The 22664-nt window shown below is 39.3% G+C and overlaps 1 protein-coding gene across 12 annotated transcripts in view; it reads right to left on the bottom strand.

Moving 5' to 3' along the window:
* Positions 1-22664, bottom strand: part of RFX3 (regulatory factor X3) — a 292672-nt gene that overhangs the window by 109931 nt on the left and 160077 nt on the right. For 10 of the 12 annotated variants that reach the window (XM_058695807.1, XM_058695803.1, XM_058695805.1 and 7 more), the window contains 2 exons: positions 13543-13640; positions 3456-3494 (listed from right to left, as the gene is read on the bottom strand). In XM_058695807.1, coding sequence (XP_058551790.1) covers positions 3456-3494; positions 13543-13640 — 137 coding nt within the window. The remainder of the gene's footprint in view (positions 1-3455; positions 3495-13542; positions 13641-22664) is intronic. The other 2 variants (XM_058695806.1, XM_058695801.1) reach the window with 1 other exon arrangement.

Genomic DNA, 22664 nt, shown 5'->3' on the forward strand with positions numbered 1-22664 from the left:
AGTTTTAACAGGTCACAACAGCATTACAAAAAGAGACTAGCATAGCCAGCCGACATTCTAGCATATTATACCTAGTGAGGGGAAGGGTTATTTTGAGGAACGTTTGTTTCTATCATATAAATACATGGTGTGTGTATGCATATGCTCACGTGTGCATTGACCTGAGTATAAAATGTACATCTAACTGTGGATGGCAGTTTACAAATTTGAAAAACACTGTTATGAACTCTGGCAAGAAATCTGAATTTAGTACTAAAGTGGGGCAGGGGTAAGGAGGCTTGGGTCCGGAAAGGTGAAGGAATGTTCCAGCCAGAGAAATAACCTGGAAAAAAAAAAAAAAAAAAAGCCTGAAGCCAGGGAGGTAGCTGGAAACCATGAGAAAAGGGAGTGGCAAACGGGTCCCAGTGCTGCAAGTGGGTCACGTGACATGATTCTGGAACATGTTCATCAGACATGATAGGAGGTGATCTTATTCCAAAGTGTTTCAGTGTCCTGATAGCAATATTTGATTTATTGGAGTAGACTGAGGAAATAGGTAACTGAAAGTAGCCAGGATGTCTTTTAAATATCTTCTAAAACTTTGAGAGCACCACGGAGAACTTGGAAAATTTGGGAACTAGGAGGAATTATTTTTAAATATGGAAGATATATTATCTCACTTAATCGGCATTAGGTGAATCACGTGGGTGAGGAAGTGTCGGGGCACCTGGGTGGCTCAGTCGGTTAAGTGTCCGACTTTGGTTTTGGCTCAGGTCATGATCTAATGGTTTGGGAGTTCAAGCCCCGTGTTGGCCTCTGTGCTGACAGCGTGGAGCCCCTTTGGGATTCTCTGTCTCTGTCTCTGTCTCTGTCTCTCTCTCTCCACAATGCTCTCTTTCAAAAATAATAAATAAATATTTTTTAAAACAGAGAACTACTACCCCTCTTACATAGTCATGAGCAGAATTTAGTGGTAGCAGAGGCACCTTGGACTTCTTGGATGGGGTTTTATCTATGGTCTGGGTGCTGCCTAACCTTTTTCAGTCATACTCTGCAGACTTCTTCAAGTCACAAATACCTCTCAATAAATCCTGTGTTTTGCTTAAAGAAGCCAGAGTTGGTTTCTGTTGCTTGAAATCAAGGGCCTTGCCTTCAACAGTTTTCCATTATGAAGGTTTTATGTGCATCACAAATGCCCCGCATGGAAGGAGCCACATTATTTGGAACCTTCCACAAACTGCGTTCATACAGTATATAATCTCTGGCTGGCCGGCATGTATGATTTATTTGAGTTTCCAAACAGATCTCCTCTGGAATGCTTCAAGTCAGACTGAAGCCAAAGGATGCAACAGAAGAGCGGTGACATTTCCATTTTGTGAAAGACACCAGGGGGAAAACAGTAGTTTAGAAAGGAATTCACGTGACACGACACTTAACCTCTTATTATTACCCAAGAATAAAAAACAACAGATTAAAATATAAAGTAAGAAATACTACTCAGAATCACTAACAAAACACTTGGCTTGATTTACATTCAGAAGGCAAGCTTATTTCAAGTAAGTAAAAACTAAATGCATTTATTGATTTGTTGCCACAACAACTAGGGAGGAAATGAAAGAATGAATGTTAAGCTTTCTGGCAACAACGAATTGAACTTTCTCATTCATCCGTAGGATTTTCATTACTATACGTGTTGATAATGTACAAGGTATTGGAATTGAAACTTCAAATTTATATCATCCTATTACCATTACATGCAGATAACTGGATGTTTATACTTTGTATTTAAATTCTTTTTTTCTATAAGAAAGGAATGTGGTTCTCACACTTGAGCATCCATCAGAATCACCAGGAGGGCTTGTTGAAACACAGATTATTAGACCCCGCTCCCAAAACTCCTGATCCTATAGAACCAGGCTGGCGCTTCTAACAAGTTCTCAGGTGATGGTCAGTGCTGTTGGTCTGTGGAACTCTGAGAACCACTGGACTGAAGGATGTTAAAAATGTACAACCCCTATCTCACAGGTATGAAGGAAAAAAGTACTGTGTCACAACTATTACCTCCTTTAGTCTGAGTTTTTTCAAAAGTCTCAAGTTGGCTGTTATAAAGGAGTTTTCTAGTCAATTGCAGCTAACCCAGAGGAGCATTACTAAAATTTCCATTGCTCCCAAGTGGTTTTTTAAGCACAGCAAAAAAGGTACACGTAGTAAGTACATTTGTCCTGACAACATAAGTCAGGAAAGTGCATGTGCACGCAAAACAACTGTGGTTGAAACGGATCATAAAAGATTTTGATCCAGAGTCCCTGGTCTAAATTTATAAATAAGAAAAACTGAGCTGGATCAAAGGGTAGTTCTATTTTTAACTTTTTGAGGAAACTTCATACTGTTTTCCATAATGGCTGTACCAATTTATGTTCCCACCAACAGTGCACAAGGATTCCTTTTCTCCACATCCTCATCAACACTTGTTATTTCTTGTCTTTTTGGTAATAGCATTTCCCTGATGATTAGTGGTGCTGAGAACTTTTTCATGTACCTGTGGGCTGTGTGTATGTCTTCTTTGAAAAAATGTCTATTCAGGTCCTTAGCCCATTCTCTAATTGGATTATTTGCTGTTTTTTTTTTTTCTTTTTCTCTCTCTTTTTTTTTTTTTTTGGCTTTTGAGTCGTGCGAGTCTCTTATGTATTTTAGATAGCAACTTCTTTCAGATATACGGTTTACAGATATTTTCTCCCATTTGGTAGGCTGCCTTTTCATTTTGCTGATGGTTTCCTTTCTGTGCAGACAAGCCTTTTAGTTTAATGAGTATACTTTGTTTATCTTTGTTTCTGTTGCCTGTGCTTTTGGTATCAGATCTCAAACATCACTGCCAAGACTGATGTCAAGGAGCTTACACCCTATGTTTTCTTTTAGGGGTTTTGTAGTTTCAGGTCTTATACTTAAGTCTTTAATCTATTTCAATTTTTTTGAGTGCTGTAACATAGCGGTCCAATTTCATTCTTTTGCATGTGGATACCCAGCTTTTCTTAACACCATTTACTGAAGAGATTACCCTTTTCCTATCGTGTATTCTTGTGCCTTTGTCAAGGATTTGTTGACGGTACATGCTTGAATTTACGGGCTGTTTCTGGACGCTCCATTCTGTTTCAGAGCTACCATATAATGTGGCGATGCCACTCTGGGTGCACATCTGAACGAAATGAAATGAGTGTCTCAAAGAGGTGTCTGCCCTTGCACGTTCACAGCAGCATTGTTCGTAATAGCCAAGGCGTGCGGACAACCTAACTTGTTCATCAACAGATGAACGAATGGATACAGAAAATGTGGTATACATATAAACAATGGAGTATCATTCAGCCGTTACAAAAACATAGATAAACTTTGAAGACATAATACTAATTACTAAGTCAGGTAGAGAAAGATAAGTACTATATAATCTCCCTTATATGTGGAATATAAAAAGTTTAACTTACAAGAACAAGGAGTAGAATGGTGGTTGCCAGGGGCTGGAGCTGGGAGAAATGGGAGATGATGATCAAAAAACATAAACTTTTCAGTTAAAGAGTAAGTTCTGGGGGGTCTAATGTACAGCACTGTAATGATGGCTAATAATACCGTCTTGCACACTTGAAAGCAAAAACAAAAACTGAGCAACCACATACATGCACGTAAGCCCAAAAATGTTTTGCAAAGGAAAAAAAAGACCCTCCCCCCGCCCCCAAGAAAGCTGTGTGAATACCATGTTAACAGCATTTCCATTTAGTTCCGATCGTTTTCCCTGATGTATTTAAAACAACCAAGTAACATTTCAGTAAAGCTGCAGGATATAAAATTAATACGCAGAAATCAGTTGTGTTTCTATACACTAATAACAAATTAGCAGAAAGAGAAATTAACAATTGCATTTACAATTGCACCAAAGAGAATAAAATAGTTAGGAATACATTTAACCAAGGATGTGAAAGACCTGTACTGTGAAACCTATAAAACACTGATGAAAGAAACTGAAGACACAAACAAATGGTGAGACCTTCCATGCTCATGGGTTGAAGGAATTAATATTGTTAAAATGTCCATCCTACCCCCCAAGCAGTTTACAAACTCAATGCAACCTCTCTCAAAATACCAGCAGTGTTTCTTATAGAACTCGGACAAATAATCCTAAAACTGTCTGGAACCACAAAAGACCCAGAGCAATCTTGAGAAAAAACAGGCTGGAGGTATCCCAATCCCAGATTTCAAGATATACTACACAAAGCTGTAGGAATCAAAACTGTATGATATGGGCACAGAAACAGACATATAGATCAATGAACAGAATAGCCCAGAAATAAGCCTATAATGTAGGCATATTTATATGATCAATTAATCTATGACAAAGGAAGTAAGAATAAACAAGGGAGAAAAGACAATGTCTTCAATAAATGGTGGTCCCCACCCCATACATGAAAATACACTCAAAATGGATTAAAGACCTAAATGTAAGAACTGACACCATAAAACTCCTATGAGAAAATAGAGGTAGTAATTTCTTTCACATTGGCCTTGGCCTTTGCTAGATAGGTCTCCTCAGGCAAAGGAAACAAAAGCAAACATGAGGCTATTGAGACTACATCAAAATGAAAGGTTTTGAACATCAAAGGAAACCATCAACAAAACAGCAAGGCAACCTACTGAATGGGAGAAGATATTTGCAAATGACATATCTGACAAGGGGTTAATATCTAAAACATATAAAGAACTTATGCAACTCAACACCACAAAGAGCAAATAATCCAATTAAAAATGGGCAGAAGGCCTCAATAAACATTTTTCCAAAGAAGTTATACAGATGGCCAACAGACACATGAAAAGATGCTCAATGTCACTCATCATCAGGGAAATGCAAATCAAAGCCACAAGGAGATATCACCTCACACCTGTCAGAGTGAATAGAATGAACAAGGAAAGAAATGAGTGTGGTGAGGATGTAGGGAAAAGAAACCCTCGTGCACTGTTGTGGGGATGTAAGTTGGTACAGCCACCGTGGAAAATTTTATGGAGGTTCTTCAAAAAAACTAAAACTAAAATTATCAAATGATCCAGTAATTCTACTACTGAGTATTTACCCAAAGAAAACAAAACAAACTAATTCAAAAAGATATATGCACCCCTATGTTTACTGCAGCATTATTTATAATAGCCAAGATATAGAACCAGCCCAAGTGTCCATCCATAGATGAATGGATACAGAAGTGGTATATATACACAATGGAATATTACTCAGCCTTATAAAAGAATGATATCTTACCATTTGTAACAACATGGATGGACCTAGAGGGTGTTATGCTGAGTGAAGTAAGTCATACAGAGAAAGACAGATACCACATGATTTCACTTATATGTGGAATTGAAAACACAGAACAATCAAAAGGCAAAAACAGACTCAAATACAGAGAACAAACGGATGGTAGCCAGAAGGGAAGGGGGTGGGGGACTGGGCACAACGGGGGAAGGGAGTGGGAGATCCAGGTCTCCAGTTATGGAATGAATGGATCATAGGAATAAAAGGTACAACACTGAGAACGCAGTCAGTGATACTGTAACAGCACTGAATGGTGACAGATGGTGGGTACACTTGTGGTGAGCGTCACAACAGACAGAGATGTTGAATCACCTTGTACATCTGAAACTAATGTAACATTGTGTGTCAGCTGCACTTCCATAAAATAAATTTTAAAAGAAAGAAAAAATTCACGACACAAACAAAGAAAATAAAAAAGTAAACAAGACAAAACAACCAAGTAGCCTGTTCTTGTGTTACACGTCATTAAATGCTACCTTTTACTGAATTCCTTCAACAAATATACATCGAACACCTATCACGTATGACTATGACTGTTCTAGGTATTAGATAAGGAAGGGGGAGCAAAACCAAGGTAATGAACCACATGAAACTGACATTCTGGTGGGGGAGGGGCAAAGGTTAGGTAACTTAAAAACGGGCATGAGAATGATGGATAGCCATTAAGTGTTGGCAAAGAAATGTGCTCTCTGTTAGAGACCACTTTCCCCCAGTGGGGGAAAGTACACAGAACTTAGGCCATAGAAAAATTACTTGGCCCATAATAAGAATGAAGAAGACCCAACAAGATAGGAAGAAAACAGAAGAACACAGTCAGAAAAGCCAAAAGGAGGAGCATCTGGGCAGCTCAGTTGGTTAAGCGTCCGACTTCGGCTCAGGTCACGATCTCACAGTCCGTGGGTTCGAGCCCCGTGTCGAGCTCTGTGCTGACACCTCAGAGCCTGGACCCTGCTTCACATTCTGTGTGTCCCTCTCTCTCTGCCCCTCCCCTGCTCGCATTCTCTTTGTCTCTCTCTCTCAAAAATAAATAAACATTAAAAAAATAAATTAAGGAAAAAAAAAAGATAGAAAAGCCAAAAGGAGATAGTGATTGAAGGAGAGAATAGGTGGTGGGGTTGGCTGTTTGAGATGAAGGAAATTTCATCTAGAAGAATGTCTATTAGACTTCACAGCTGGAGGTCACCGATGACTTTGACAAGTGCAATTTCATGGTAATGTGGAGAAGAAAGCCAGCCTGAAGAATATGTGGCCAATCCTGAGAGGTTTTAGTATGAAGAAGAAGAGAGAGACCAGGCATTTGTCAGAGATGGAACACTTTGAAACATGGACAAAAGGAGTTAAAGCAGGTACGTGTGTTGTTAAGGCCAGAGCGCTAAGTCGAGGCAGACAGGCGGTGCTCCGTACCCTGAGTCAGGCCTGCTATGGATCTGAAGGCAGTCCAGGGCTTCCGAGCACTCTGTGGGAGGCAGGTCTATTAGCCTGACTACTGCTGAGGGCCGGACTAAGATGTGTTGGTGCTGTCTTTTCTAGAACCTTCTTTCTGGTCATTACAGCTCAGCCTTTGTGAACCACTCTCAGACTTTTGATAGCCAAGGGATTATACTCATATAATAAAAGACATTAATTAGCCTCCCTGTAAGACACAACACCATGATTCCCAAATACATACCCTTTACAAACATACGCCTTCAACAAAGATTTCTCACTCCAGCTTCCAGATACAGTTTAAGTAGAGATTTTTTTTAATCAAGCTTTACTTTTGCAGTTAGTTCTATAAGAGTAGAGTGCCTATACGAAAAGCGAATATATTTTTTTCAGACAATTCTAATTATCCCATATCCCATTTCCCTCATTACTCCCTCCCATTCCCGTACCTGATCTGGTTATTAAGCAACGATTTTAATTATTAATTCCATTCCACAGATTAGGAAATCTGGCCACACAAATGCTGTTTGTCTGAGGTTACAATGTAGCCAGTAGGAGAAATCTTAGAACGTGGGTATCTGCAGTTCCATTAAGAAAATTGGTAACACAATTTGGTTCTACACCTAAAAAAGGGCAGGTGGATTTCTTTCATGTTTTCCTTTTTTAATAAAAGGAGGGAAGAGGAGAGGAGGAGAAAACTTAAGTGTCTACACTCTTCCAAGTGTGATGGTCTAGAACTATTCTGGACATCAATCTAGTGGATATAAAATATCACAGAGCAAATTACCCTTAATGTGCATCATTTCATTTCTACTAATGAAAAATAACAAAAAGGGATATAGGCAGGACAGCCAGATAATAGCCTTTGTCTTGCAAACTATTTAACTAAAGTATTTGATGTTGAAAAATCATTAAGTATGGACTTTTCTATACATTTTATGAATATCCAAATAACATTATAAATGTATGAAATAAATGTAACTGTAAAAGTGTAGGACAATTTTTTAAATAAACACTAAAAGATTTTCATATGAATAACAACAGATTCTAAGTTTTAAAGAATAAAAGTATCATAAGTTCAACCATCTATCTACAGTAAGACACACAATCATGTAACTGGCCTTCCCTCCAATCTCCCAAATGACTCAGGATCAAAAGACCTTTACTTACAGATTACTGGAAAGGACCAACCATGCACTGAAGGTCAGAAAATAGGAACCCTAGACACTAACTAGCTGGGCAACCTGTCAGGGCCTCTGTTTACTCATCTGTTTACTCATAAGGTGTAAGGGTTAGAATAAATGATCTCCATGACCTTCCCACTGCTGACATTTTGGAAGCCATATTTGAAAGTCTGCTTTATTTGAAAAGAGGGGAATTTTTATGTTATTTATGAAATGGGCCCATCTCTAACTGGAGAGAGGCCTCAGGGAGGCAGTTCTCTCTCCAAGAACTTCCTAAGTTATCAGCGATATACTTCCTGAAACCCAAATGGCAAACCAGATCCTAGAGCAGTTTGCATGTGCATATCAGAAGAAGCATACATGAAGAAAACACCCTCTCAATCTCAATTACAGCAATTCCACACCCCAGTTCTTCAGAGTAGGAAGCATTTAAATGTTCCTAAGAAAGCAAAATCTTACCTGGAACCAAGAGACAAAGAAGGAACTTGAAGAGTATCCCTTTTAAGGTTTCTTATTAATCATTTTAAAAGTACATGAAAAGAAGAGTTTAAGTGGCTTTGGAAAATGCACCAACTGTAAGATTTTCAAGAAGTGACTTTTTAAAATTTAGTCCTCTACGCATGCTTAGGGATTTTAAATAAATCTGCTCAGTGTCAATATATTAATGTACAACCTCTCAAAGTATACCATGTGATATGACTGCATGTTATTCAAGGTAAAAGAATTCTGAGGTTCAGCTTTTAATACACTGCCTTTCTTCTCAGAGGACTTCTCAGAGCCTTCAGAAGACTGATAGAAATTTAGAGTTCCTAAAAAAAAGAAAGAAAGAAAGAAAGAAATTTAGAGTTCTCAAAAAGAAAAAAAGAAAAGAAAGAAATTTAGAGTTCTCAAAAAAAAAATTTAGAGTTCTCAAAAAAAAAGAAATTTAGAGTTTTCAAAAAAAAAAAAAAAAAAGAAATTTAGAGTTCTCAAAAGAAAGGCCTTTGCAGTGTTTTCCTGCTTATGAAAAGCACGGAACACTTTATAGGAATAACATTCTGTGAAACACAGTTTATAAAATTCTGTATCGGGGTTGATGAGAAATCTATAATCTAAACAGGAAGATTAAGAGAAGGCCTCCTCCAGTCTTTTCTTACTGCAACAGATATGCATACAATAAAGACACTGTCATTTCAGAACACTGATCTTCTCTAAACAGTGGACAAGCTTCAAAGAGTGGGTGATACATGAAAATCCTTGAAAATTAAAAACATTTTTCAAAAAAGACTCTTAACTTGGCCATGATATAGTATGATGTCTTTATTTCCATTTTGACTAACACGATGAAGGAGTCACTGGTGGGGGGGGGGGGACAGGAGTCAAAAAAGAGAGTAGGGAGAGAAAAAACAATCATTCCATTAAAAAAAAATGGATTTATTAGCTATGTGAAGAAACAGCAATTGCACTGGGCCGTGTCCACATGGTATGTAATGTTCTCCAGCTGGGTTAATTACAGTGTTCTAAATTATTAGCGATCGTAAATTCTAAGAATCCGTACAAAAAGACAAGACTATGATCCAGGCTTTGGAAAAATATTCATGGGAAAACTATTAGAAGGGAAAGCAAATTAAGCTGCCTCCTCCTTTCATAAAAAACTATTCTCTAACAGCCAGCACTGGAACGTGGTCTCAAGTCCTTGGCTGAAACTAGGCATAGGAATCTGACTGGGGCCCAAGTTGGGGGTCAAACGCTACCTAGCTATTAATTCAGTGTCGTAGAACGGAAGAATACGGGGGACTCTTTCCTAACATGCACGCAAGTGTAGCAAATAAAAGAGGGAATACCAAGACTCCAAAATGAACTTTAGAGACAAACAGTGTACATAGTCAAATAACAGCATACAAAGTAATGGAAAGACTGAAATAGCTTAAGCTGAGAAAAAAAAAAAAGTTTGTTATATTTGAGAAATAAATATTCATAGTCCCCTAGCTACTAAAATTTTGAGTAGAATTCCTGACGAGACAATGTGTCTTTAGTAAATATGAAAATGATGCTACAGGATCTTGGTCAAAAATTGCACTGAAGTTGAAATTTTAACGGAAGGATTTTTAAAGATGCATCTTCTCTCTCTACAGCAAGGGTTCATGCACTCTGTGATGTGACTGGCGGGAGATGTGGATACAATCTGAGCCCACACAGACCGGGTGGAAGCTAATCGGACTTTGTGGCAAATGAACTCACGACCCAGACCTCATTAGTCATGATCTAACCAACTGAGTCTGTGAGCCATAGAAAATTCATGTTGACATGAGGTATTTACTTGGAATCATTTCTGTATCTAAACGGGCTTTGTAGTTTTAGGAAGTCAACTTTAGACATGTTGTTTTTCCAAGGGTCTGTGAATGAGTGAATTCACCGATCTCGCATCTACCTACGGTGTGGATGACCCTAACGGCAGTGGTGGGGTAGTTTTAAAAATGTACAAGGCAAGAGGCAGAATTCAGGGTGAAAAACATGAGTGGAAAACATAAAAAGAATAACCACAGTGCTTAATCTTACAGCAATAACTGAAGTTTACTGTTTCCTATTTATAACAATGCGACACGAAGCGCTTTTGAAAAAAGAACTATCTGCATTTCATAGATGAAAACAGTGAGGCGGGTTGTGCAACTTTCACGAAGCCACATACCAGTAATCTCTCCGCCTTACCTTGGACCAGTGATGAAAAACTGTGCTAGACACCGTCTCGATACCCATTCCAATTGCCCCTTTTCCCCTGCTGCCTTCTACCATACACACGGAAGCTACAGGCCAGTCTTCCCAGACTCCCTTGCAGCTAACCACCACTTTGTGACACGATTAAGATACAAGGCAAGGGACAGAAGCAAAAGAGAGCTGGACGTTTCTGGGAAAGCCTCCATGTGCTTGTGCGTGACATATATACACATATAAATATATAAATACACACACACACACACACACACACACACACACACACCCTCTTTTTCCTGTCTGAAATGTAGATATGATGATCGCAACCGAAGCAGACATCTCACAGACATACCAGAAAATTGTGGCCCTGATATTCTGCTGTGGCCCTGATTGCTGCGAAACTGATGTCAGCAATAGACTAAAGGAAGCACAGTTCTGGCTGTTTCTAGAGGATCATCTCCTGTGGTCTTTTGGTAGCTTACCTCTAGATTGGCTCAGCAGATCTGTTAATCATGTTGGAAGACAAGGCTGATGGCAGAGTGTTTCACAGGCACCAATCCCCCCTAAGAAAGCCATCTGTCCCTACTACATACTCACTACCCCTGCTCCCTGGAAATACCTCACTCTGTGAGGCCAGACATCTACCAGAGCAATTCCCATGGGGCAGCCGGGTCCAGTTATGCTCCCTCGGCTATCTGTCAGCTTGTAAGGTTTTCTCCAATAAGCCTTTGTATTTGCACCGTGTCGTGCTCATGATTTGCACAATATGCTACCTTTGGACTTCTTATGACCTGACAAAAATAAAAGCCCTGATATTTTCAGACTTCTATTTGTCGGATTTGCTGGGATTCTCTGCTGACAGAATGCTGTAATATATGTATGATAAAATGCTACCGAAATAAGACAGTAGAGCGGTAACTTAGCCCTCCACTGCAGGGGAGGTGGTTTGTTAAGGCTTTGCCTAGGATGCCTTTACTCTGGGGCTCTCGTGACAGATAAACCACAGGCACGAATGAAATGACAATACAACTGAGTGACCTCCAGCAGTGTCTAGAAACCCCTAACATTTTCCCTGGTAGAATACAAGTCCAATAGACGCAGGTGTATCTATTTTTTGGGTGAAAATGCCAACAGTCCTGTGGGTGTATGGCAGAGATTCTAAAAGCAGGCTCCATCCAGGAGGCCCTGGTCCCACACAACGAACAGGTAAGAAACAGCCAGTGTCTACAATATGTAAAGAGTTACAGATTCGCTGGACCAGAGAAATTCACGGACCCTTTATTAGGTGCCAATCACCTCAACAGATGTAAAGAAAACAACAAAATGACAACAGTTCCCATTCGGAAAGACTTCTTCTCGGCTCGGTGCTGGAAGTGAAAGTCGGGGTACAGTGTTGTCCATACCCTAAAGGGAGAGGACAAACTAACTGAAGTGGAGAGTGAGGGTCCGTGTCACAAGGCGGGGGAGCTGATGAATCAGTCGATAAAGATCACACGAGGCTCCGCGTTGGGGGACTGGATAGAAGGCAGAGAAAACCGCATGTCCAGAAACAGGCACGTAAGGGTAGTATCTGGGGAAAGATGCACAAAGCTGGTTGCTCCCGGGACAGGTGGGACAGGAAGCCGGACACGAAGGAATGGGGTGAATGCCAAGGGGGAGAGATGAATTTTATTTCATAGGTAATGGAGGGGTTAAGGCAGTGGGAATGTGGCTAAAAGCGATGAGAACAGAGAAATGAGTCAAGATCACTGTAGAGCTTTCAGTTTTCCTTCAGCTATTGTCTACCAGGCCTTGTGTTAGTTGCTGTAACTGTATTTCCTTAAATCCCCACGACAACTCTTAGTAGGGTGAGATTACCATCCTCCCACCTTCCAGGGAAGAAGAATAAAAAGTCATGACTTAGTCACGACTATAAAACTTGTACAGAATTAAACTAGGGTTCTAAGTTGTTTTGTTACAATAGCAAGAGGTAACATTAACCGAACTCTCGCCACACGTCATGCACTGTTCTGGTGTTCGATTTGTTGCGGTGGGAAAAAAAAAGAAGAGAGGGACAAAAATCCCTGCCCTTGTGGAGGTTATAGCTTGATGTCCTGGGAACCCACAAAACCAGGAGGTGCAGCAAGAAGAAAGAAAGCATAGGTTTTCAACTTGGGGCACACCAACATAGAAGGGAGGCGGGCAGAAGAGAATGAGAGAACTTGAATTCATTTCAGGGACACGCAGAGATTCAACAGATTCCAGATAAACTCTCAAGTGGTAAATGGAAACAATACTGGTGACCTGTAATAGTTCTTAGTCTCTTTACCTATAACATCTTGAATCTTAATCCAAGTGGCTGAAAAACACAATTGGTATAAATTTACAAATGTACATTATTATTGCTGCAAAGGTGATGAGTTCGAGGGGGAGGAGGGGGCGGACAGGAAGGGGGCAAGGACAAGTTCAGACAGGAAAAACAGATTTGAGTATCAGGTATTCTTATGGAGTTTAATAAATGCCCCCAAAAAACTAAGGTCCTCGCTGTGTATTGGCTTACAGACAAAAACATACACAAATCCACCTTACTTATAAAAACAACAAGTATAGGTTTTACAAGGTAGTAAGAAGATACGGAAATCACCAACAAGGAGTAGACAGTCTTGTCATCCTGTTGAAAACCATTCAAAGGCCTAACACTTTTCATAATTTGAAATATTCCACTGAGATGAAGTGAGAAGGAAAATCAACACACACTCTTAACAGACACAGACTAATCTCTAAACATCAGTCTAATCTCAATAACTCTGTTCTGGTAAAAAAAAAAAAATACTGTGAAAACAAGGAAACCATTTGGGAATAGTGGGATGTGTCAAAGAGTACCATTTCTCTCTAACCAAGTGGGAGAATTGAAAATACTCCCCCACACAAACTTACATTGCTCCATTGGTATAGACAGTATCGCTTCCTTCCACATACTGCACCTGGGCTGGGTACACATGTTGTACCTGCTGTACGGTCTGGACCTGCTGTACCTGGAAAACAAATATTAGGAGCACCGTAAGAAGCAGATACAACAGAACACACAGCCACGGCGTTAGATTTGCCTCAAGGATTTCTCTGGGGTGTTAAAACCTAGGAGATTCAAGGTAAGTGGACGCTGGGTCCAAATCAACCGAAGCAATTATGTTGGATACATTCTACACCATTTCTGCAGGTGTAGGTTGCGGACGTACGTACTCCAAATATTTAGGGTGAAAAAATCTGGAAGCTCCTCACTTATTTTGATGATTTGTGAAGTTCTCTTCAGTCGGTCTGCTAAAGCTAAGTTCATTTTTCAATTTAAAAGATTCACGGGACACCTGGCTAGCTTAGTCGGCAGAGCATGCGACTCTTGATCTCGGGGTCATGGGATGGAGCGCCGGGTTGGGCATAGAGACGACTTCCAAAAAATTAAAAGATAAAATGAAATAATTCACGACGGCAAATTTCATACACTCAAATGTAGAAAAAATACTGTCATAAACCCCCTGGGCTCATCAAGATAAATAACTGCTACCAGCCCTCCCCTTTTAACCCCTTATAGGATTATTGAAAAGCAAGTGCAGAGATTTTTATCACTTCACTGGGAAAGATTTCATTTGGCCTCTGAGAGAGAAGGGCTATTTTTAACATGAACACAATACTAGTATTACATATAAAACATTAACAATTCTAGGATATCATCTAAAATCCAGTCATTGTTAGATTCTAACTATTCCAACTTGAGCAAACCCAACTGTAATGTATAAACTGTATTTTGTATATTATGTATGTAACATAGAAATTCATTTTCATTTTAAAATTTCACTTGGGTTTGCTCAAGTCAGGATCCAAACAAGGTCTGCATATTATATTTGGTTTATATTTCCTATCGTTCTCCTCCAATCTCTAACAATCTCCCATCCTTCTTATCCTTGACTATTACTTATTGAAGAAACTGGATTATTTGTCTTGTAGAATTTCTAGAATTCAAGACTTGGCTGATAGCGTTGCTGGGGTGTCATTTAATAAATTCCTCTATCTCCCCGCATGTCCTATAAACTGGTAGTTAGACTGAGGGCCTTGCACGGGTTCAATATTTGAAAAGCTGTGTACTACCTATCACGTCACATCAGGTGCCATATGACAACTGGCTGTCTCTCCTTCCGCAGTGTGACATATACTCGGCGGGGTCAGGTGTGGTCAGCTACATCCACTCATCCTCTTCATGTTTTACCTGACAATATTAGTAGCCACTGACGATCGTTTTCTAGGGCTAGTTTTGCAGTTCATCAAGGCTATAACTTTGGTAGTCTGATTCTATTATTCCTTCTTCATGTATTAGTAGACTTCCATAAAGAAATTCCCCTCATTAATTATCTGGTTGCTTTGAAAGAAGGTTCGTATAGGAAGAAGATAAATACTCGATTCTTCTTCTTAGCAGTACTCAGAATAAGGATTTATCGCTCCCTTCCAAGGTAAGCAATGTGGTTTGGGGGCGGTTTGGTCTGTATCTTCATGATTCTTGGCTGTTAAGCATATCTGATGTTTTTCAATCACACCAGGGTTTTGGTGTAGGGGGAGGGGGAGCGGTAAATTGTCCCTTCTCTTGACCCATGGTAGTCCCTTCAAACCAGATTCTGGATCTCGTGACATGATCACAGTAGTCTTTCTTACCTCCCTTGCTTTCTGCTGTGATAAGATATTCTAGACTTATCTCTTACATTTTCTGTCCTAGATCTAGAAGCAACCATCTCTTCCAACAGCCTGGCTCCTAGTAGTGAGGAGTAATGTAAATACGTAAAAACTGCTTAGGAAGGCAATTTACAAACAGACAAACCATTTGCAAACTCTGTGATTTCGTCTATTTCTATGTCTATTTACCCACGGAAAAGTTGCTGGACAGTATTATTAAAAGATACTGTTTATAAGAGGAAAAAGTTAGAAGGGAAAACCTCAATGTCTGAAAAGCAGAGTGATTAAATAAATTAGAAGAAAACCCTTCTGTAGACTATATGGCTAATGTTAAAAAACAAAACTGGATTCAAATTGATATGTAAGAGCTCTAACATGTTATCACGTAAAAAAAGTACATTGCAAAACAAAGCTTGCAGAATTTATGTTTAAAAATATGCATATATCTAATTTGTGTGGACATGCATATATAAATGTATGCAAGTATATAAAGGAAAAAAGCAAGGATTCACATCAAACTCCCAAAAATGGTTACTCTGTTGAGTGACATAAAATGAGACGGGAGAGGTGAGGTAACTAGCGTCTTTTATTCTGCATATTTATATTACTCTTGGAAATTGTAAAATGAAAATGAATTCCTATGTTTCATACATAATATATAAAATACATCAATCAATATGTGGAAGAAGGACTTCCAATTCTGGCTATGATGAAATAAATACTATTAGAAATGCCCTCCCCACACCAAACAAGAAGGAAGCTGGACACAATATGTAAAACAATGTTTTCAGTCATTTGAGAAAAGACATCATAACAGCGTGACCCTTCAAAAGTAGAGAAACAAACAAGGTCACCCTTTAACGATCCCAGCTTTTGAAATCGAGGCATTTCCCAGACTGCTGAGCGGGAAGGGAGGAACCAAGTAGAGCACTGTGATCTCACTAAGGGGAGGAGACAGCTATCAGAACTGGGGAGGCTGGGGCAGCTGAAATTTGGGAGCACCAGCAGAGAGCACATTAAGCAGAGAAAGAGATCCAGAAATACTGAAAGCGATCGCCTCAAGTCTGATGCTGAATATGAAACTGCACACGTGTAGGGCACAGAGATATTCAGGTTCTAACCAGACAGAGTGAGGTGACCTTATTGAACATCCAGGGCATTCTGTAGAAACACCAGAAGAGCAAAGCCCTAGTAGTCGGGCTTAACTAGCTCTAGAGTAAGACTACGTCAGGGCCATCTTAATAAAACCGAGAAATAAGCCTTGAAAAGATCCAGGTGATTCACTTAACTGCCTATACAAAACAAAGTTGAAAGCTTTAAAAGGAAGACAGCAAAATCCAGACATACAAAACTATAAGAATCAAAATGTCTAGTACCCAATAAAAAATGACTAGACATGGGAAGGAGCAGGAAAATGTGACCTACAAATAGGAGAAAAAAAAATCAATCAATAGAAACAGATATAGAGGGGCGCCTGGATGGCTCAGTCGGTTAAGCGTCTGACTTCGGCTCAGGTCATGATCTCACGGTCCGTGAGTTCGAGCCCCGCATCGGGCGCTGTGCTGACCGCTCAGGGCCTGGAGCCTGCTTCGGTTTCTACGTCTCCCTCTCTCTGTGACCCTCCCCCGTTCATGCTCTGTCTCTCTCTGTCTCAAAAAATAAATAAACATTAAAAAATTTTTTTTGAAAAAGAAAGAAACAGATATAGAAATGAAAGAGAGGAAGGGGCAGAGACTTTAAGATAGTTATAAATAGAAAAGATTTAAAGGAAAGCACAAATATGACGAGAAAAAAAGAAAGAAGCTATGTGGAACCAAGTAGAATACTGAAAAGTACAAGTTGAAAACATAATATCGGAAGAGAAAAATTCACTCACCGGGTTTAAGAGCAGACTATATAATGCAGAGGCAAAGACCAATTTGAAAATCTAGCAATAAAAACTATCTTCCATGAAGAAGAGAGACAAAAAAAGAAATGAGGAACAGAGAATCAGTGAACAATGGGACAACATGAAATGGTCAAACATACTGCAATTGGAGTCACAGAAGAAGAACAGAAAACGTAAGTTGAAGAAAGAGCAGCAGAAACTTTTCCATATTTGATTAAAACTGTAAACACGCAGATCTAAGCTCACTATACACAAATATATAGACAAAGAAAACCACATCAAAGTATATCACCACTAAAAGTGTTAGAAATAGGGGCGCCTGGGTGGCTCGGTCAATTGAGCGTCCAACTCTGGTTCGGGTGATGATCTCGCGGTTTGTGAGTTCAAGCCCCGCGTCAGGCTCTGTGCTGACAGCTCGGAGCCTGGAACCTGCTTTGGATTCTGTGTCTCCCTCTCTTTCTCTCTCTCTGTCCCTCCCCTGCTTGCACTCTGCTCTCTCTCTCTCTCTCTCAAGTAAATAAGCATTAAAAAAAAATACTTTAAGTAAATAATAAAAGTGCTAGAAATCAATTGTAAGGAGAAAAATTTTTAAGCAGGCAGGAAAAGGACACACTGTAAACAGCACATCACATATGAGAAGGAGTGGAAGATCCCCAGTTAGAAATAACGCATGCACAAGCCAAATGATATCTTTAAAGGCGTGAGGAGAAAAAATCTCAACCTAGACTTCCATAGCCAGGGAGGTGTCCCACCAAAATGAAGCGGAAATCTTTTTTCAGACAAAAGCTGAGCAAATTCCTCTCCAGCAGACCGACCTCCGGTGGAGCTAATGACAAAGGAAGTTTTTAGAGCTGAAGAAAAATAAAACAGATGGAAACTGGGGTCTATACAAAGGAAATGAGGGTCACTAGATGTAACAGGTTTGCAGGCAAATTAAAGTGTTTCTGCTTTGTTTCCTCATCTTTTAATTTCTATAAAATATAACTGACTATGTAAATATCATAACAACGTGTAATGGAGTTCGCCACAGATGTAGAAGTGAAATGTACGTATCATTAAAATAGCACAAAGGACGGAAGAGGGAAACGAAAATAGGCTTTCGTAATATTCTTTATGTTAAGTGGTATAACGTTACATGAACACAGGTTATGACAAACTACGGTAAGTACCAAAAATCCTGGAACAAATATTAAATTTAAAAAACAGTAGAGCCAACAGTGGAGATGAAATGTAACAGTGAAAAACATTTAATGCGTCCAAGAGAAGGCAGAAGCAGAGGAAATGGAAGAACAAATGGAACAAATAGGAAAAAAAATAACAAGATGCTAGAATTAAATGCAACCATATTGATAATCATAGTCAATATTCCACTTTTGAATCTCGATTGTCAGAATAGGGAGACGTGTGAAACCCAACTATATGCTCTCCATCAGAACACACTTTAGACATACAGAGACAGAAAGGTTAAAAAAAAAAACCCAAAAGAATACAGAAAAGATAAACTTTGCAAAGAGCAATCATAAGAAAAATGGAGCAGTTCTATTAGTATCAGCCAAGGTGGATTTCCAGACAAAGAAAATAACTGAAGATAAAGAGGACTATTTCATCCATACAATTCCCAAGAAGAAATATCCTGTGTTTGTATCTAAGAACTGAGTTTCAAAATACATGAAGCAAAACCAGAGAGAATTGAAAGAAGAAATAGGCAACCCACAGTCACAACTGGAGATTTCAACATCCTTCTCTCCACAGTTGACAAGAAAGACAGAAAATCAGGAAGGACACTCAAGTTATCAACCGACCTGACCTAATGGCTTTCACACGGGCATCCGCAGAATAGCAGCGAGATACTCACGCTTGCTAGTGTATGTGAGTAGGAAGCATGAAAGCTGAAATGCTGAAAAAGAAAACAAACCCTAACAAATCTAAAAGAATTAAAGCAAGAGAGTAAATTCTTTGAGCAAAAGAAGAACTCAATTTGAAGTCAACGATGGAAAGGTATGTGGAAAACACTCAAAAGATGTATATGAAGAACAAAAAATACACTTTAGCCTACAGAGTCACCGAGAGAAAACTCACGAGAGAAATTTAAAACTATCTGCAGTTGAATGACGATGAAAATACAATCCATGGAAAGCTGTGGAGTGCAGGTACAGCTAGGCATCAGGGAAATTTATAGTTTTACATATTTTTATTAGGGGAAAAAAAATCTCCAATGTAATAGATCTAAAGTTTCAACTTGAAGACGCTAGAAAATAAAGAACAAATTAAACTTCAGTAAGGAGGAGAAAGGAAATAAAGGGCAAACAATCAATGAAACAGACACCTGAAAAACAGTAGAAAAAAAAATCAATGAAATTTTAAACATGAAAGTAGTTTTAGGAGAAAAGTAAAGAAGACAAACTATGAATACTAGGAATGAAAGAGGAAATGCACCCGAAAGACAAAAAGAAAAATGGATAATAAAGACAACTTAATGTCAACAAATTCAACTACTTGGATTAAATGGAGAAAGTCCTTTAAAGACAAAATACCAGGGTGACTGGGTGGCTCAGTGGGTTGAACGTCAGCTCGGGTCGTAATCTCACAACCTCCTGAGTTCGAGCCCCGCGACGGGCTCTGTGCCGACAGCTCAGAGCCTGGAGCCTGCTTCGGATTCTTGTGTCTCCCTCTCTCTGCGCCCCTGCCCCCACTCAGAGTCTGTCTCTCTCTGTCTCAAAAATAAATATAAACATTAAAAAAAATTTAAAAAAAAGATGGGGAAACCAGCATCCTACAAGCATTTCATCACCATTCCCAGTAAGAGTATTTTCCATTCATCTTGGTGAAGTCTATTAAATGTCACCTTTTACTGCCTACCCTATCAAAGTTCTTGGGGCAAGGAAAAAGCTGATCAAATAAATTCTACAGGAAATTAATTTTCTTTTAACTTCACTGTCTTTCTCCAAAGAAATTCAGTTGCATTTCCAAAGACAAATGTTTTTCACCACTTTCGAATTGTAATGAACAACAAAGAGGTGAAAATGTGAACTGCAAAGAGAGGGACAAGGTAGAATCAGTAGGAACAATGAACTATTTCTATAGTGAACTGTTCAATGAATAGAATTGACCTTGAGCTAATTTCTGAAAGGTTACCTAGTACACCAGAATGTTGGCGGTAATGAGGTCTAACTACAGCATTCTCTACCAGAAATTTAAACATTCTCTGTCAAATGAAGGGGGAAAAACTCCCCTAAAATATAAATATATGCAACAATAGATTTACATTCATAGACACTAACATTAAGCAACTTACCCCTGTATCCTCCTGATACACATTTAAATGGAAGCACCTCTTATTACTATTCACACATGAACTTGCTTATTTTTGTACATTTTTATAATTCTTATTATTTATCAAGAAGTGAATACCAAAACAAAGTACACACCACAGGAAAATTTCGACAGAATCAGTTGGTATATTTTGCAGACACATTTATACAAGATGTTGCTTTGGATGTGCTTCAAAAAAAATAATAATAAAATGAATCCCACTTCAAAACAAATCCTTTTCGATAGTAAATGAAATCATTTTTAATTGTTAAGCTTATTGGTCAGCTAAGAATAACAGTAATTTCTTCGTAAAAATGTCTTTGTTCTGTCAAGATGTTCACTGCCTTTCTAAGGGCATTCCTTATACACTTGGTTGGGACCAAACATTGCAAACCTTAGCACAGACGGTCCTCCTAGACTTATGACGATCCAATAGGCATTAGGCACTCAGTAGAAACCATACTTTGAATTTTCAATTTCAGTCTTCTCCTGGGCTCAAGATAAGTGCTACCATGCTTTCTCGTGACTCTGGGCAGGGTGGCTGCAGTCTTGTCGGCCACACGATCATGGGGGTAAACTGATACATTTGCCACTCCATACCCAACACCTATTCTGCTTTTCTTTTTAAAAAAAAATTTTTTTAATGTTTATTTACTTATTTATTTTGAGAGAGAGAGAGAGAGAAAGAGAGAGAGAGAGAGACAGAGAGAGAGAGAGAGAGAGAGAGAGAGAGAATGAATGAGCAGGGGAGGGGCAGAGAAAGAGGGAGATATAGAATCCGAAGCAGGCTCCAGGTTCTGACCTGTCAGCACAGAGCCAGATGTGGGGCTGGCGCTCACAAACCGCGAGATCATGACCTGAGCCGAAGTCGGATGCTTAAACAACTGAGCCACCCAAGCGTCCCCCTACTTTTCAATTCCAGTGCACCCAATATGCTACATGATAAAGCAGTCAACACTTTATTATAAAGCAGGTTTCGTGTTAGACTTTGTTCAATTGTAGGCTCATGTAAGTGCTCTGAGTATATTTAAGGCAGGCTGGGCTAACGATGTCTGGTAGGTTAGGTGTCTTAAACTCATATCTGACTTAGGATATTTTCGACTTATGATGCGTTTTACGTGCATGTAACCCCATCGTAAGTCAGGGAAGATCTATACGAGAACTGTCAAAAACCGCATTAAGATGTCTTTAAAAGACCCACAAGAGATGTGCAAGCACTCTTAGCGGATTAAAAACATGGGATATTAGAGTAGCGACGTTACAGGATGCTATGTGAGTGACCAAGGTGAAACAGAAGGAAAAGAATCCACATCGGAACAGCTATTAATAAAAGGACAGTAGGGAAGAGTAAGACATCCAGAGTAGCGGCAGAGAATCAATTAGAAAAGCAACCTTGTGAGGAAAGAGAAGTAACAGAACTCATTCAGTATTTCTGGACCCGTAAAACTGTCGGGAACTGAAGGGACTGAGAAAAGATAAGTCATAAAGTTGAGAGAGCACGGTGTGGGTATGCTAGACGGGAAGGCTCAAGGAAAGAAAGAGTGTAAGGGAAAAACCAATTTCCTTAACACACACAGGTAAGGAAAACAGAAATCAGGAACCTGAAACCATTTTCTTTAGTCTTGGTTAAAAGTAAATTAAAGGAGATGTCAACAGGGCTATTTACTACATCTTGCAAGAAAGAACCCTACAAATATCGTGAATGTTCAAAATGATTTGCAAGTAAAAGAGGTTTATAACAGGATCACAGTGAACATGGTTAAGTGACAGGACAGACTGGGGGGAAAAATGTCACTTAAATCTCTCTCACTGGGTTTACTGAGAAAAACAAGAAGTTTCCCTAGATCTTTAACATTTGTTCACCAACTTCTTCTGCGATAGTCAATGAGGACCACAGATCTTCTAGGAAAGGAAGCCCTTCCACATCAAAGAATGCAGTGAACCTGAACTACTGGAAAACAGGGTGGTAGTAATTTACATGACAGAATTCATTTGACCCAGAAAATGGAATCTGTTCACTTACATTGTAAACTCACTCACTGGCCCTGTGTTACTTGACTCTCTCACTTATAAACTGTGTAGCTTCTTCTGTTTTTCAGAAACACTCAGATTTTGGGATCTCGTTTTCTCTCGTAGTACGCTT

The sequence above is a fragment of the Neofelis nebulosa genome, chromosome 12 (assembly GCF_028018385.1).
Source record: "Neofelis nebulosa isolate mNeoNeb1 chromosome 12, mNeoNeb1.pri, whole genome shotgun sequence".
Classification (NCBI taxonomy): Eukaryota; Metazoa; Chordata; class Mammalia; order Carnivora; family Felidae; genus Neofelis; species Neofelis nebulosa.